The 17,408-nt window shown below is 39.9% G+C and overlaps 1 protein-coding gene across 1 annotated transcript; it reads right to left on the bottom strand.

Moving 5' to 3' along the window:
* Nucleotides 1-1,257: 1,257 nt before the first annotated feature.
* Nucleotides 1,258-4,224, bottom strand: LOC140925156 (uncharacterized). The gene is made up of 5 exons (XM_073375113.1): nt 4,073-4,224; nt 3,463-3,529; nt 2,436-2,707; nt 1,970-2,138; nt 1,258-1,636 (listed from the first exon to the last, which is right to left on the bottom strand). The coding sequence occupies exons 1-5, from the start codon at nt 4,199-4,201 to the stop codon at nt 1,446-1,448; spliced, it is 828 nt and encodes a 275-aa protein (XP_073231214.1). The 5' UTR covers nt 4,202-4,224; the 3' UTR covers nt 1,258-1,445.
* Nucleotides 4,225-17,408: the final 13,184 nt, after the last annotated feature.

Below are 17,408 nucleotides of genomic sequence, written 5' to 3'. Positions count from 1 at the left end.
TCAATTTTATATAGATATGGGCTCTCATATTCCTCTCATATATTTCTTTGGTGCCGCTAAGTGACATCACCAGATTAAAAGTGGTGGCGTGCGAGAAAACGGGAAAAAATGAATAAATGGAAATTTCAGTATTTGAACAATTTAGCGTACTTTTGTTAGTTATTTAATAATGGAAGTTCCATTTTCACTAGTCAAAATCATACTTGAGACAAAGACTATGATTTATTCTTTATTTTTCAGATACCACAAGAAGAGAAACGACTGTAAAGGACATTAAATCAGCATTATAACCGCCAATATGTTTCAAAGTTATGTAGTTGTAGATGAAAATCGATCGATATTTCGATAACGTTGTTGTAAGTTTATATGAGGATCTTTTGTGACAATCTGTAAACACTTTATGTGGCTCGTTATGTAACGGATTAAATGGTAATAAAGAGTATATGTTTCATGGATATGTTGTCTCGTCAAAATAAAATAAAAAACTGAAACAATTTGAAACAAAACACTTACGGTATAACGAAGACAGCAATTGTTGAAAATTTCAGTTTATTCAGACGCTGTTCAGAGATTATTTAGTAATAGTGAAGACCTTTCTATTTACCGTTACGTTGGCTTTATTCATGAGTTTATATACGTAAAAGGTGTACGGGAATCAGTCTTAAGAGCTAATTTCTTTGTTGGTTGTCTTCATTGATTCTTTCCAGACAGCTGAATCAAGTGCTTTTTCAAAAGAAATGATTTTCTTGTTCTTTTACCCTTCAAGTAAGCTTACATCGGGTACTCTCAAGCCATCCTTGTTATACTACTACACGAGAAATTTCTGCAATTTAATTGGCTTAGAGCAGTGGTATTTCAGCTTAATTTGAAATACCTACATGTGAAAATTACAAACCTTTTGTGGGTAGTAGTATAAACAAATAATAGCATGATTTGTACGTGATATTTGGCATAAATACCACTTGTGATATTTCAAAATTGTCTCAAATTTCACTCGCCTTGCGGCTCGTGAAATTAGGTACAACTATTTCGAAATATCACTCGTGGTATTTATGCCAAATATCACTATAAATCATGCTATTACCTATACTAATCATAATCAGTTTCAATTTCTTACCTTTAATGACTTGTTGTGACTTAATGAAAACCAATAATTACGTAAAACTATTTCACGTTTTAAAATAAAAGATATATGTCATGCTATGCCCTACGTGACATGTTACAACTGTAATGAACATGACGTGAACGGTGGAAATACAAATTTTAAACGAAGATATGATCCTCGCAGTGTTAATTGTAAATTAAACAATTGCAAATTAATCCGAAGAATATTTCGGGACTTCAACGGGATTCGACTCCATGGCCTCTTCGTTAACGCTGCAGTGCTCTACCAATTGAGCTATGGAGACCCATATATTAAGGGTATTATTTTTATTTCATTATTTTCAACTCCAGGAATAAAAGTGACTTCTTCTTTGGTTTTCTCGACGAATGAAGAATTGTTTTCTTTCCTGAATGTGCCTTGCAGAAAGTTGCTCAAAAGTTCCTTTTGTGCTTTTGTAAAATTCGTTCACAATTTTCTCCATTTCTGAGCGTACTTTCATCGATGAACAATTTAGCTGCCTATCTTGATGAACTGTAACACAATTAAAAACAGAGTCTTTGTGGATGCAAATCAACATAGCTTCGTTTGCGTTAATACGACAAAAAATGTTAAATTGGGGGGTGATCAGTTATTAAAGTTTTGAATCTGAGTTAAGTTCAAAAGATCGAAAGAACTCATGCCGAGAAAAAGCTTTAAATTTTTCTTAAATTTTATAGGCGATTTCTGCTGGGAATATAGTATAATTTCACTAGAACAAAAGAATTCAAGACCATTTTATGAAACTTGTTTAACAATTAACTTGTTGACAAAATAAGAAATAGTCAAGCATCACATTAATATTAAGTATAAGCTTGAGAGTCTCACCTCGGCGCATGCGCGAAGTCCGCGTGGCTCTAATGATTTCCCATGTTAGGCCGCAAACTGTTAAAAAGGCCAAGGATATGAGGCAACGCCAAAGAGCATCTTGGAATAAATTATTACTGGGATCGAAAAGGCTCATTGCTTGTTCCACAGCTGCACTTTTGGAAGAAGGCTAAAAATAGAATTAAAAAAGATTCATTGGCGTTTGAACCAGCTTTCTAAAGTGAGTTCGTTGATAGTAGTCTGTAGAATACGTAATACATGTCGCAGAGTCTAAGTTGATTTGATGTTTCGTCTGTAAATGGTGTTCAGAAATGTGATTGTTGACGTCACAATTTCTTGTCGCTCGTTCGTATTCAGTCAGTCGTGTGCTAAGGTTTCTGCCGATCGCATAGGAAATCAGTCAAAACCGTCAAAAAGTTTCACGCGGATTTCTTAAATCCCAAGTGAGTGGAAGTAGCCCTTCTACCTTAATAACTGAAGTCTTTGATGCCACATGTGCAGATATCATGGCGGAATTCTCTTTCATGAATTTCTCAAAGCACTGTTGCAATTTCTTGGTTTCACCAGCCAACACCATTCCATATACTGAAGAATGTTGGAAAGTCTGGTAAATTCTCAGTCCACTGGAGTTGAACAAGTCTTCTCGACTGCCCGCAATCAAAGCATCTATAAGCGCTCCGTCAACCTCACGCGATAAAAGAGCTTCGTAAACTTCATCCAGATTTCTGTATTCTCTGCCTGTTGGAAGAATGCAACTATGTAAAAAAAAACACACACACACACAAAAACATTGCAAGAATAATACAGTCAAAAATCCTCGATCATCTTCGACTTTCCGATAAAATGAACTTGTAGAGTCTTTATACTTCTAATAAGCTTCGCCTCCGAGCCGTACCACCCTTGGTGAAGATGTTGACAGACCAGTGAGCTACTCCGCTCCGAGGTCCAACCCCTTACCCTTTTAGCTCCCCCTTCAGATACCTAGTCGACGATTTTACGTCTCTTTTTATGCACTATCTTTAAAATGTAATTAAATAAAAAAACCCACAACACTTCTTCGACTTTTCCACAATCATTAAGTGCATCGTAAGCCCTTTTGGGACTCTTTACTCATATACTTCCAATTGTGAAAATCCCTACCCTTTCATCAACAACAACAACAACACCAAATGCTTTATTTGCATGACCATAAAGGAATTACAGTATTGCAAAAGCTATTAGTCTAAATTTAAGTACTAATTCAACTAATTAGTACGTGCAAAACATTACAAAACGTTACAGTTCTTATTCATTGATATTAATTTGGTTCTTAATTCAAAGCATTGCGAGATAAATGAAACTAATTGACCGTTAATTTAATAATCAGAAGAATTCATAAGAAGAGATATTAAAGAATCGTGTGAAAGTGATAGGGAGTGCCGCCGGAGTGCTATTAAATTACTAACTGATTAGAGATCTAGGTCCACTACAGTAAGACTCATTGCAATTATTACCTGGATTCATTTTTGCATTTTTGCGCAATCCAAGACGAAACTCGGAGGAATTGTGAATAGCCGCAACCTGTGATAAGAAGTTAATATATAACTTATTAAATTCACCGAAAGAAGCACTTAATTTGAGTGTCAATGTATTTAGTACGGAAGTACTAATTGAGAACCGCCATTATACGTGTTAATCCGAGCCAAGCGAGGGTCCAGCAAACGGCTGGACATTTGCTTACTTTTTTTACCCGTTATGTTAAGACCCAGAGTATTGATCCGGTCCCGGGAGTCGAACTCACAACCTTCCGCTCTGTTGTCAAGCGCTCTACCGACTGAGCTAGTACCGCCGCGGTATGTTGAAGATAGATTTACTCGGATCAATTTAGGTTTCGGGGAAACTGCCCACCTACCCCTCCCTTGACCCAACATTTTGCTCTGAGTGAGAAGTAAGTGTTAATGTTGACTTACGGGAGGGGTAGGTGAGCAGTTTCCCAGAAACCTAAATTGATCGATTTTACTCCACTGCTATATCTTACAAAAAGGTTCCACACAAAAGTTTCACACTTGGCGACATATCATTTTTTCCAATTTCGAAAAAAAAAACGAATTTTATGGTTATCACCTTGGATCCATAGAGCTTGATGTCACTGAAAACAATATCTGTTGTCAAGGATGTTGTAAGGTTGCCTAGCAACACGGCAATAGAAACCAGGCCAATTAACGTGGCCATTACAGAGAAAATTCGTCCCATTTTTGACTTGGGCGCCTTATCTCCGTACCTGTAAAAGATGAAACACAGCTAGGATGAGAACTGCGCTAAGCAATTAATCAGTGGTTTCCATTTGCTAATATTATGCCGCCTACCAACCACCAACCTGCGACATAGCCATTACACTGCAGGTTGGGAGTGAGTGAGTTTACGCCACAGGACGGCAGAAAGAAGAAGACGGCAAAACGCTTGTGTGTGACATGGCTGTTACTTGCGTGTTTTGTCGCGATCTTCATTTAACATTATTGTTTCTGTTTTTTTACATAGAGATCTGTTTAAAGGAGGGCGAAGTTTGGCAGAAAGTTTTTTCAAACAAAATTATTGTCACGCTCGTCACACAAGGTTTGCCGTCTTCTTTCCTCTTCCGCCCTGTTGCGTAAACTCACTACTATTTCGACAAATGAAAACGTTCGCCAATGACTTTACTAGCGGAAAGTACCGCTGACAAGCGTGGACAGTTCACTCTCGAATTCAGCAGTATATTTACTACCAACTGACGACGGAAATATTTTAGGCGGCGAGGCATACTAGCTAATAAATACTGCATGTTTAATTAAGTTCGCCAAGGACACGTCATTGGTTCAGCAAACGCTTAACTGCGACATTTAAGTATATGGATGAAAAGTCACCGGTACGGGCTAGAACGGAGATAATTGCCGAAGGAACCTCGTCCCCAGTAGTCCTCGGCGATTTGGGACGAGACATCACCTATCAAGGTTGTCATGAGAATTCGCGCTCAGTTCCAAGCCTCTTTCGTTTACGCGGATAGCGCGAACTGGCCTGGGGTCGAGTGCACACTGCCAGTGGATCAGAGGCGAATACTTTACTTACCCAACGGTTGTCATGGTAATGAATGCCCACCACATGCCTTCCCATGCTCCTCTTAGGAAGGATTTTGAAAATTCCTGATCATTCTTTGAAGAATCCTAAACAAAACATTATTGACGAAATGTTTCAGTAATAATAAACTGAAGACTATCTTCATTAACGTTACTTAAATAGCAAGGATTGTGATTGAGTATGCACGGATTGATTAAATAACGATTTGGAGGTAGCACATCCACAGTGGTTCTTCGTCTACCTGATTCCTGGTCGAATTGGAATTGAGGCATGTTGGTTTGTGAGGAGAGAAGAAAACCGGAATACCCGGAGAAAAACCTCTTGGAGCAAAGGAAAGAACCAACAACAAACTCAACCCACATATGGCATCGATGCCGGGATTTGAAGCCGGGCCACTGACATTGGTGGGAGGCGAGTGCTCTCACCACTACGCCACCGTCGCTCCCCAAAAGAGAAAGATCCTCCCTTTACACTTAAATGGGAGAATCTACTAAATCTTCTGTAACCGCAGGAAGAATTTTGTCCACGGGGAAGTCAAAATAAAACAAAGTTTTAAAGATGCAAGAATTTCTAAGCTTAAGTTGCACTCCAATTTCATTCAATCATCTGTAATCGCGAACATCTTAAGTTAAGTTTAAACAGCTTAAATGTCAAAATTTTTATGTTTTAATTTTTGCACGTACAGTGGAAGCTCTCGTGAGCAGACACTCTCGGGACGCGAAAAAGATGTAACTGGAGTTGGCCTTTTACGGAAATGTAAAAATACAGAGTTTGTACGAGAGTTGAGAAAAACGGCATTTTGTGAAGGCGGCCGTAAGTAAAGCTGTCCCCTTACGAGAGTGTCCGTTATGAGACTTTGTAAAAAAGTTGTTGACTATTTTTTTAGTTATCTAACAGCTAAAAACCCTTGTGTAGAGGTCTTCAAAGAAGGTGGTACTTCGCACACAAGCACACAGGTCATAAAGGCATAAAGGAAACTGCCGGCCGACCCTTCCCCTAATCCTTAACCCAACATAAACACTAACGTCTCGCTTGAGGCAAAATGTTACGTTACGAGGAAAGGGGTCGGTAGGTTTCCAGTATCTTACTGATCCACACATACTTACCAAATTCCAAATAATTATCCCAGACAGCAAAACAATAGAAAAGTTGAGGAGTAGTACTGGCCAACAGCTGAACACAGAAGATAAAAGTCTTAACGACACTTTACTTGTATCCTCTTTGGGAACAATAAAAACAACAGCGGGAGACTTAACAACAGCTAGAAACCCATACTCCCCCATAAACTGCCGCTGTCCTTCATACCCAAACAGTGGAAAACTGAAGTCACTCTCTTCCACAGAACTTCGTACTGCAATATGATCTTGCTTTTTGCGGGGATTATCCGTGTTACTTTCCATAATGTTGACAGTAGTTATTCCATGTGCTTGGCAACGCTGACAGCATGAAGGCACCATGTTTTGTATGATGAATGGAAAAATACCTTTTGATTGATCATTGGCGTCCATATAAGGAGGATTGTGCCACCAGTTTGTACTGAATGTGGGCGGACACCTACAGGTTTCTTAGGGATGACATAAAAAACTCAGGATTAATTAAGGTTTCTGGTAAACTGCTCACCTACCCCTCCCCTAACTCAACGTTAACATTTGCGTCTCACTTGGGGCAAAATGTTGGGTTAGGGGAGGGGTAGGTGGGCAGTTTCCCAGAAACCTTAATTGATCTAAAACTCACTTCATTAAAAAAAACTGATCTAGTATCCAGAGTCCATGGGCTCTTTGCATAGCGGAAACTCGAAAGAGCCCGAGGATGCTAGGTAAGAGATTGAGTATAAAAGCTTCTGTTTTAAGACTGTTGAAAGTTCCTGAGGAATACTAAACAAACATTGAGTACACAAACAAGTAAAGATGACATGTACAAGGAGTAGCAAAGCACGAAAAAACTCGTCTTCCTATATTTTGGATTGTTAGTAGTATGGCGCGTACCGGTCGATTCTCTCTTTTGGTGAGGTGGACTCTAAAATAGAAATGCGTAAACTTACGCGATTCGACCGCACTTTCTACTTATCAACAAAAAAGAAAAGGTTTTCAAGCTGGTAAAGCGCTAGTCTATAGAGCAGCACGTTGGAGAAGTACAATTTTACAGAAAATGTAATGAAAAGATGACACATGGGTTTACGTTTTCCAATTTTGTATCCTCGATGGCTGGTTGTTTGAAGACTACAATCGGTGGTCGTTTTAGGGCCTAAAACAAAGGTTCCTTGAGTAGGGATGCACAAGCAAACCTGTCTAAAATGGACCATCTCAACCCACCTGCAAACACAGGACGACTGAGTGGTCCATCTCCAACGTCATTGAAACCCAGTACTTCAACCTTGTACAAGGAGAAGCTGCTTAAACCAGTCAGTAAGACATTTTTAGTCGCAGCTTGAACTGTTATTTCTTCTATATCAGTGGTAATTTCCGTCTGACGAGACACTAACACGAGAGTGTACAATACTCTGTAACCCAGAATAACCCCATTTTGGGCGGCGGGATGAATTTCCTGCCACGTGACCAGTAAGGAATACGGACTTGTGTAATTGTTTACATGAACGTTCCTCGGTGACCCTGCAGGTGCTGTAAAAGAAATGAATCAACAGTGAAGGAGTCAATGAAGTACAGCCACTCACATCTCTAATCCCCATTAACCAATTCTTCCACGGATAGTGAAAAATGGTGATTGATGAGGCATCGCTTCACTATCGCATCGATTATCGCAAAAACTCCTAGGAATATTAGTGGTTATCCAAACTTCCAAATTTCCTTCATGTTGCGCCTGTTCCTTGTTTTCGTAAGTTGTTTAAAGCTGTTGAGCGCAACTTACCCTTTTTTAAAACCAATGTCGTGGTGGACTGAAGTGTAGGCGTACTGGTGATAATATTTGCACTTGTGTTAAACGCTGCAAAAAAAGCGCAAAGTATTGTAGTTTTTTATACTGTATCATCATAACAGCAGTAAATTGTAAATTGTAAATATCTTATTATCCACTCCCCTCAGGGCTTTTCAGGGATGATTTACAACACTGTTTGGGGGACTTTGCCCGACTGCTGAAGGCGCAGTTTACAAGTAATGAAGGAACGAGTAATGAAGCCCCCATACATGAGTGTGAAAGTGAGATAGACGACTACACGGGGCACTACGTGCCCTACTCTTTACAAACTGGTGCGTGAGTTCTTTAACGTCCCACAGATTTGTTACATATGCAAGGGCTTTTGAGACGGGGCCTACGGTTTATCGTCCTTGTCCGATAAGACCAGAAAGTCTAACCGTTTGCAGATGCTATTACAAAGGCAGCACTTTCTCCTCAGTTATTTAAAGATCCTGAGTGTTGGTCCGGCCGGGGTTTGAACCCGCCACCTCCCGCTCAGCCGACCGGCGCTTATCCCATTGAGCTAACCGGGCGGCGGTTAAAAAAAGGAAAAGATTGTAAGTTTACATCTAGCTAAAAAAAACCGTGAAAGTGGTACACTTACTGCTTTTGATAGTTTGATTTAATCCTGTTACATCTGCATCGTCTGACGTTATTGAGTTGTTGATGGTAACGGAGGGGGTGATGTTGCTGTTCGTGATAGTGGCAGCGGTGTTGCCGATGGCGGTGGCAGCGGTGTTACTGGTGTTGCTGATGGTGGGGTTGATGGTGACGGTGGTAGCAGTGTTGCTGGTGGCGGTGGCAACGGTGTTGCTAGTGGTGGCAGTGGTGTTAATTGTGGTTGTGGTAACGGTGTTGCTGGTGGTGGTGTTGGCAGTAGTGTTGCTAGTGATGGTGGTGTCATTGTTGTCCCTGACAGCTGAAAACCAATCAATAACTCACTAAGTCGTTTAGTAAATCAGTCAATGGATTAAAGGTTAAATGTATTAATCAATCATAATCAATCGGAATAAAAAACAAGCATACGAAATGAATATTTTAATTCGCGAAAGAAACAGGAGCAAAAAACAAAACAAATAATCATTCAATGAGCAAATTATTAGTCAATCACCAAATCGACGAAATTAACGTTTTTGAGCGAGGTGAAAAATTGCACTCACAAAAACACAATTTTAACATTGCACTGTACAAGCTATCATCGTACATGATGTGACTGAAGAGGCGACAGAGCTGCTGCGGGAAGGTGAAATATTAACAGAACTTGCAATGCCTCTGGTAGGAAGCACACTGTCACTCCAAATGGTAGGGGTATCCACTGATAACAGCCAATAAGCCAATGAAACGTTTGGGCCCTTTCCCCTCTCGTTATAGCCACTGACAGTAAACAAGTATTGAGTGTCATTTTCTGGTAATATCAGCTCAAGCCACGTGTCATTCGTCTTGTTCGTTTGAAGAGCCAAAGCCCCTACTTCTTGGTATTCAACAATGTAACCAAGCAACACAGGAGCGTTTATATACTCGGAAGGAATCGAAGTCCAGTTTAGCCTGATGTTATTCGAGGAGTTGATTCTAGTCACCATGAGTTCAGTCGGTGCTGCACTGGGAACTTGAAAAACAAAACACACAATCGTTGAGCTGTACAGGATTCAACCTCATACCCAGGACTCTCCTCTTCTCGTCCGTGCTCCGGAGGACAAATAGGAGAGAATCCCGGGAACGAGCTTTCGCGGGATCGGGTTAAACAATGCAACAGTAATTAAAGGCGCTGAATTGTACAAAAAACGAAAACAGAAATCAGCTGGACATTGATTTCGAAAGCACCACCGGTTTGAAACCAACTATTTAGTGGAAACTGTTTTAATGACGAGCCAAATTGACAGCGAGCTTAAGGGTACGATCTCATAAAGAGTTTTTTTAACGGTAAACATACTAAAATCCAAGTCAATTTGCACAAGAAAAATGCACGTTTTGTCGTGAATTTTTCCCAATGAGTAAAGTCAACACCTGAAATTTTTTCTTGGAATTATACCAAAACACAAATGGTTCAATTTCTGTATTTAAAAACTTTATCCAGGCACAATACATACCATCCATATCAGTTGAAATTATCACTGGAACACTATAGGGTCCGTCTCCGACTGTATTTACACCACAGACGCTGATCTGATAATCGGTGTATTTTTGCAGTCCTTGGATATCAAGCTCAAGCCCAGTGATCGTGATTACGAAAGAAACAGCACTTGAACCCAGATGAGTAACGTTGATTTTGTAATAGAGTATGTTTGGTTGGTGTGGAATGGGTAGCCATATCACATGAATGCTTGTAGAGCTTTTGTTGTATCCCGAGACATTCTGCGGAGCATCCTTCAAAGCTGAAATACAATAATTTTTTTGACGCTTTTCACGTACAATTTACGGATCAATTTAAATTCCTGGGGAACTGCCCACCGTGAGACTCCTCCCATAAGCCAACATTTTTCCTAAGTGAGAAGTAAGTGTTAATGTTCGTTTAGGGGAGGGGTAGGTGGGCAGTTTCCCTCAAACCTGAATTGATCTCAATTTACATGGTGTGAAGAAAGAAAGATTACGTACTGGTGTTTATTCGCACGCTACCCCTGGACGTTGGAGAAGTTTTGATACGAAAACTGTGTAGGGGTAAGATTTACATGTGTTTAATCTGATTTAAAAACACTGATCAAGCGTGATCTATTTGGCTTTCCTTTGTGAATTATCCATAGGTTTTGAAAATAATATTGACGTTAATAAAAGGCGTGTTTTTTTTTCTGCGAGTAATAATATCGCTCCACTTATTTCTTCAAAACCCACAAGTTTAATATATATTCAAAGTAATTCGCGCAACAATGTGTGCACACTAACGTGATCGTGGATTCGTTCACGCGAGTTAATCGGCTGAGGAAATGGCGAACAAAAACAAAATCCATCTCAAATCCGGCCGCATTTCGTAATTTTTTTTAGCGACGAATATAAAAATGTATAAATCGTCTATGAAGCAATTAATTTAATATGTAGGCGAATCGACCTCAGTGTGGGCGAAACAACTTGTAGGCGAAACAACCGACATTCACTTACATGGTAGGGTGTGACTGTAGCTTGTCTGCAAAGGCTATTCACGTAAGCTCTACTACTTTGCCCAATGAAACATTCACTTATATCCAGACATGCACACAACGCGGACCTTGGGTACTTCATATAAGACAATTATTAATCATGTTTGATAGCATTGCTTACGTTTAGGTAAAGATTAGGGCCGCGGGAACACTTTATGATGGCTATCATAAGGAGTATGACTGCACTTCTGGACATATCTCCCAACATCATTTCCCCACGGTGAAAGTATAGCTTACCTTCTTCAGTGGTCTTACGTGTCAGAACAGTACTACCAGGACCGCTACCAACGCTATTTACAGCTTTGACCAAAACGTTATAGTCTGTAAACGGCTGTAATCCAGTCAACCAAGCTCTGGTTTGATTTGTCATTGTTGAATTGAAAGAAGAATCGTTGTATTTCTTCCACAATATCTCGTAACCCAAAAGTGAGGGTGCGTTAATTAAACTGTCAGGAATTGGACTCCACGTGATTTCGATACAGCTTGAATTTGCGTCTACCGCCGCTAGATTCATCGGCGGGGCACCTGGCACTGAAATTAAGTTAGAACGTTTTTTCAGGAAGCGCGATAAGCCTGCCACACCCTTCTCTGAAAGCCATGTAGATGAAGATGAATGAAAGAGGAAATATGAGATGCCAAAAATTTCCCGTTATATTTGTATAGGTAATAGCATGATTTGTAGTGATATTTGGCATAAATACCACGAGTTATATTTCGAAATTGTTATACGTAATTTCACGAGCCGTTAGGCGAGTGAAATTTGAGACAATTTTGAAATATCATGAGTGGTATTTATGCCAAATATCACGTACAAATCATGCTATTATTTGTTTATACTACTACCCATAGAAGATTTGTAATTTTCACATGTAGGTATTTCAAATTAAGCTGAAATACCACTGCTCTAAGCCAATCAGATTGCAGAAATTTCTCATGTAGTAGTATAAATATAATTATTTACACTATTTATATTTATGCTTTGCCCAAGAATTTGCTTGGTACCCGTAGATAGAATAGCTGGAATATTTCGATCGTTTTCTAGAATCACATGAATTTACTCAGGGGCACCCAACGACAATTTTCGGAAAATATCTGTCCGGAAGACGATTTGAGATCTAGAATTTTCGGAACATTTTTTCCAAAATTTCTTGCTTGTCTGCCTCTCCTAGGATTTTCGGACATCTACAAAATGGTATAATTGCCCATTTTTGCCCTAAAAAGGTCACCTAGAATTTTCGGGAGCCTTTTTTCTGGCTGAAGTTTTCGTAGAGGTAAGTTTTGATCCCTATAATTTTCGGATCACTAGACTTTCAGCTAGGAAATCCGAACAGATGAAAAATTTTTAGGGGGTAAAAATATGCCTATATATACCGTTTTAATACTGAAATACGTTTAACAATGCTATGTTAAAGTGGTTTTGAACTATATTCTCGTTGGGTGCCCCCGTTTACTGGGGAATGATTTAGCTTCGATAAGGTAAATTTTTACCTGCAAAAAGTAGGTGTGGTTCATCCCTATTATACTACTTACAAGTTATATGTTCAAACAATCATACTCTTGAAGAATAGCTATGGGGAAACAACAAGGAAAAGACGTTTGTAGTGATTATGAAAATATATCCAAACTGATAAAACAGCAGGGATTTCGTTAGGGTTTTCGTCACATATTATTCATGCACGTGTTAAAAGGCACTCACCACTTGCTCGAGTAGAGACAACAACAACATCACTGGGTAATCCATGAGCAAATAGTGTGACCATAAAAACTTGGATAGTGTATTCAGTGTACGCAAGAAGATTTGTTAACAGCACTTCTTGTTTGTCCTGTTTTGTATCATTGTTCGGGACTATCAACTCCACAAATGGGGCGGTAACTGTACGGTAGCGAACTTTGTAATACTGGAATACACCGCTAATATCGTATAAGGTTGAGTCAGGTAAACTATCCCACGACACCAGGAGACACGGAGTCAAAGAATTACATGGGGTCGCCGTGACATTAGATGGGCTGTACAGTGGCACTGAAAACAAAGGGAATACGAGGGTGTCGAATCTGTTCCAGACTATGCTATTAATATGCGCTATTCTCCTTTGGGCCTTCTGAAAAGACTACCGTTTCACGTCACTTTACGCCTTCTGGCTCCCCTCCCCCTTGTTATGTACGTCCATAAGTATTGAAAGCAATAAAATCTAAAGGTGCGGCAAACAAGCAACAAGAACGTGCAACATTCCTGCAAAACGAGTTGTACAGGGATGGTGCACGTTTTACCACTCACGAATCAACTGATTTAATAGCTTTACCAATATTCTGAAAAACCCGTAGTGGGGGAACTTTGATGGTTTTTGGAACCCTCAGGGTGGAAAGGCATAGAGGCGAAATCATGCCAATCAACCAACACTTCAAAATTCGGGTTCATAGGTACAAGATCATGCCTTGCCTGGATGCAATAGCTCATACGTAAATAGCGTTAGACGTCTATAAGGCTAATATGTTCTTGAGAACTCGATACCCATCAATTTTTTGCAAACCGTTCCCCTAAATTGTTCATTGGGGAATATATTATCAACGGGGGTTTCACGTGTGAAGTGAAATAGAAGGAAGTAAGAATGAAAGGCCGTTACCATCTGATGACCAATAGGAAGAGATGTTGGCCTCTTCTTCAAATATCACGGACGCATTTCCAGTTAATGTCTCATGGATTTTGATGGCCTGGTCAACTCCCAAGGAGTAGAATGACATATTAACGTTGGTGATAACGCTCCCGGCACTGGAAAAGAAACAAACACTTCAGGTCGTAAGGGTAGCTTAACCCTTCCTTCCTAGACCAAGAAATGACGAGATTATTTGTGATTCTAACTTTTAAATCTGTGGTTGAAATCCTATGGTGTGACCATTCAAATGAAAGCTACTAAGCAGTACTTTCCTGTGGTACTGTTTATTATGTTGCACAAGGCGGCTATAACTTTTGATTCTTTGGAAATCCTATGGTGTGACCATTCATATGAATCCTCCCTGGTAGAATTTTGGGCTTGGTACTATTAATATAGAATGACATTTAGTTTGATCGAAATTTGTCTAGGGCCACACTTAGGAGTTAGAAACTTAAGGCTTAACCTAATACGTCTTTCCTGAATTAAGTCATAACGTACATGAAAAACAAATTTCTTTCAGGCAGGTAGGTCATAGCAGTGTACGTCCCGTCTACACTAGCTCATCCATGAATTATACGGATTTTTACGATTGATGTTAAGAAAGGACCAAATAAATGGACGTAAAAACGTTGAGTGGTAGAGCGGCTGCGTTCTTCAGTGCGGTCACTTGGGTTCAACTTGGGTTCAGCACCTCCGCAGTCATGCTTGTAAAAGTGACTGATTATGAGTACGGTTAAACGTTGATGATACTGACCGAAATGAAAAGACGAAACAAGAGGCATAGTTGCTGTCGACTTCAAAAAATTGGTTCAGCTGAAATAAATGGAAAAAGAAATTAACGGTTTTACCAACACTGTCACAAATAAAAAGGAGCGAAAACGCACAACCTGAAATTGCTGCAATCAAGTTAATTTGTAAAGTGTCTCATCTGCTTCTTGTGCCATAAAGACGTTTTGTTTTAAACAAAGACCTCTTGATCTTACAAGGCCGGCTATTCAAGGAAGCCTTGATTACAGCCCATGTATAAGGCAGGGCCTATTTTAACTGTTATTAAAAGTTTCGCTAACCCCTTACATGACGATTTAAACAATTTTTTTTTTTTCAAAGCTATTGCTAAAATGTTTCATCATTTAAAGTGTGATGAGATGGAATACAGACCACAAGACACTGTTATTTCTTACTTTCTTTTCAATTCTTCTAACTTCGCGTTGTTCCTCACTTAAAAACTCAGCCCAGACTTTGTTTGGAAACTTCAGTTCCACTGTAATCCACAGCATCTCTGGTTTGCCTTGAGAAATAAAATCGTCTAATTTAGGGAATATCATTGCCGCTTACTTTGCAGAAAGAGCCTCTCAAACGTGCATTCAGTACTTTGGTGCTGCCATTCAGGTAAAGATGTTTCGTGTGTGGCGGGTTCTAGGTGATGATTTTATTGTAGATTTCATATAGAGAATATTAGGAAGCTTAATCAACAACGACGGTGATGGCCACTTAAAATCTTTATCGCGCTTATTCCATCTCGTTCAGTTCGTCAAATGGTGGCAAATTTTTTCTGGAGTTGAATTCTTAAAGATTGTATCGAAGCTCAGGAAAAGAAAAAGAAAGTCGTTGTCTCGTTTTCACGTCCTCTACGAAAATTAGGCATTTCAGGTCGCAGTCGTACAGTAACGGCTCTGAGAAATGTTCAAAAAAGCCTGATGCACGTGCAAAGTTGTTGTTTTGCTAATCTATAGGTGGTTTTCATGCATCCTCGGAAGACACAAATAACAATGGTGAAATGAGCAAATGCTGGTGGACAAACAAAGCGAGCTAATGAGCGATCTTTTGTTTACCGTCCACCAGCATGGCGGCGATGACGTAACGTGAAAACCACCTATACCTATTGCTTTTTACCATTCTCATTCGCGGCTGTCGCCGTCGTCGTAACTAAAGCTCCCTATTAGGCAACAGGGGTCATGTATTTCCCAGCTTCCAATGTCACATATCACCCTTAAAAAATGAATCGACCTTGTGGTACTAGTGCCATTTCAGCATTATTAGTTATCCGGTCTTTTGGCGGAAGTCATTTCAAAAACTCGAGAGAGGAAAAATACAATGCTAACACTCGGTCTCAGCCTTACCGGTGCGTAATATAAAACGTTTTGACCTTCATCAGTCAGCGTACCTGTAAGATACTCGTACATGCGCATGACTGTTTGTTGATCAAACTTTTTGTACCAAACCATTAGTTCATCAATTACAGCAACCGCTTGACCAGTGGACAGTGGTTGTACTATATCAACGAAGTTCCCGTAAGATTTTGTTCTAGAGCCCAAGTTCTCTCCGTTGCGATAAACTCTTAAAGTGATCAGTGAACGGAAAGTGAAAACAATGTGCGTCCAAACACCATGTATGACATCAAATGACACTTCAGTCTTAAAGCTCTCGTGCGTTACTTGCACCACGACTTGACCATCACGTTCTATCACTATGAAGCCGCGTCTATTATCATTTGGTTCTCCAAATCCTAGAATCTTCAAGCCATGAGCCTGCGATGACCCTGTCTCCTGCAGGCGAAGCCAAAATGACACTGTAAATCCATCGGGGCAGGATACTTCGACTGGATTCGTGATACATGGATCAGTGACATTCCCAAGGTTCAATGCGCCTCCAGCAAAAAACGTAACGTTTTCCGATTCAATGTTTAAACGCTTTGAACGTCGAGGGAAACTTTTCCCGTTAGTTGTAGCATTATTAGCAGAGGTAATCGTTTGTCGAAAGTTATCCAAGGACCAATACCGGTTTGGGGTTTGATACAGCGGTTTTATTTGATCTGCGGTTGAATTTTAAAAAAAATGAAATAAGTATATAAATACGAACCAGAGGCAAGGAAATGTTCAACCGGTTATACCTTGAACCCTTAAAAGAACAGCGTCACTAATTCAGAAAAAATGAAAAAGTCTAAAACACAAAATATGGTAGAGGCCAGCCTAGTCCTCAGGTGGTCTCGGCTCGGTCAAAGTTGGACTTTACTGTGAACATTGCGTCACCGAGACGCCTACCCGCCTACCCCTCGACTCACCTACCCTTCGCCAAACTTTGCGCGGAAAACGGGACAGAGGAAACGCCTAAGGACTTGGCTGGGTGGTGGGTTGGAAGACTGACAAAAAACAACAGAAATATGGTGGATGATAAACGTCATTAACCTTAACTTATTCCATCGTTAATGAGATTCGTGCATAAAAAGGTTCCCTGTCTTAATGAAATTAATGACGTTATCTGCGTTAATGCATTCCACTTCACACTACGGATCCTTCTTCAAAAAGGGGTCTCTATATTACAACAAAAAGCTTCAAAGTGTGACCTCCATTAATTAACCCACATTCTTTCATGCAGAAATTAACCAGTCATTAGTCAAGGACAGTTTCCAGTGGCTTCTGATTGGATTAAATCTGCACGAAAGAATTTGAATAAATTAAAAGAGGTCACACTTTTGGGCTCCTTGCTTTAAGGGTGATGTTACACGAGACGATTCGCAACGACGATCTTTAACGCAATACTGCGTCACAACATTATTACGACACTGCTTCGAATGCTTCCAACATTGTTCCAACATCGCGTCGCTGTGTTGCGCTAAAAATCGTCGTTGCGAATCATCTCGTATAACATCACCTTAATGAG

This window comes from Porites lutea, chromosome 14 (genome assembly GCF_958299795.1).
Source record: "Porites lutea chromosome 14, jaPorLute2.1, whole genome shotgun sequence".
Taxonomy (NCBI): domain Eukaryota; kingdom Metazoa; phylum Cnidaria; class Anthozoa; order Scleractinia; family Poritidae; genus Porites; species Porites lutea.
Note: the sequence above shows the minus strand (reverse complement) of the source record. Positions and strands in the feature narration are given on the sequence as shown.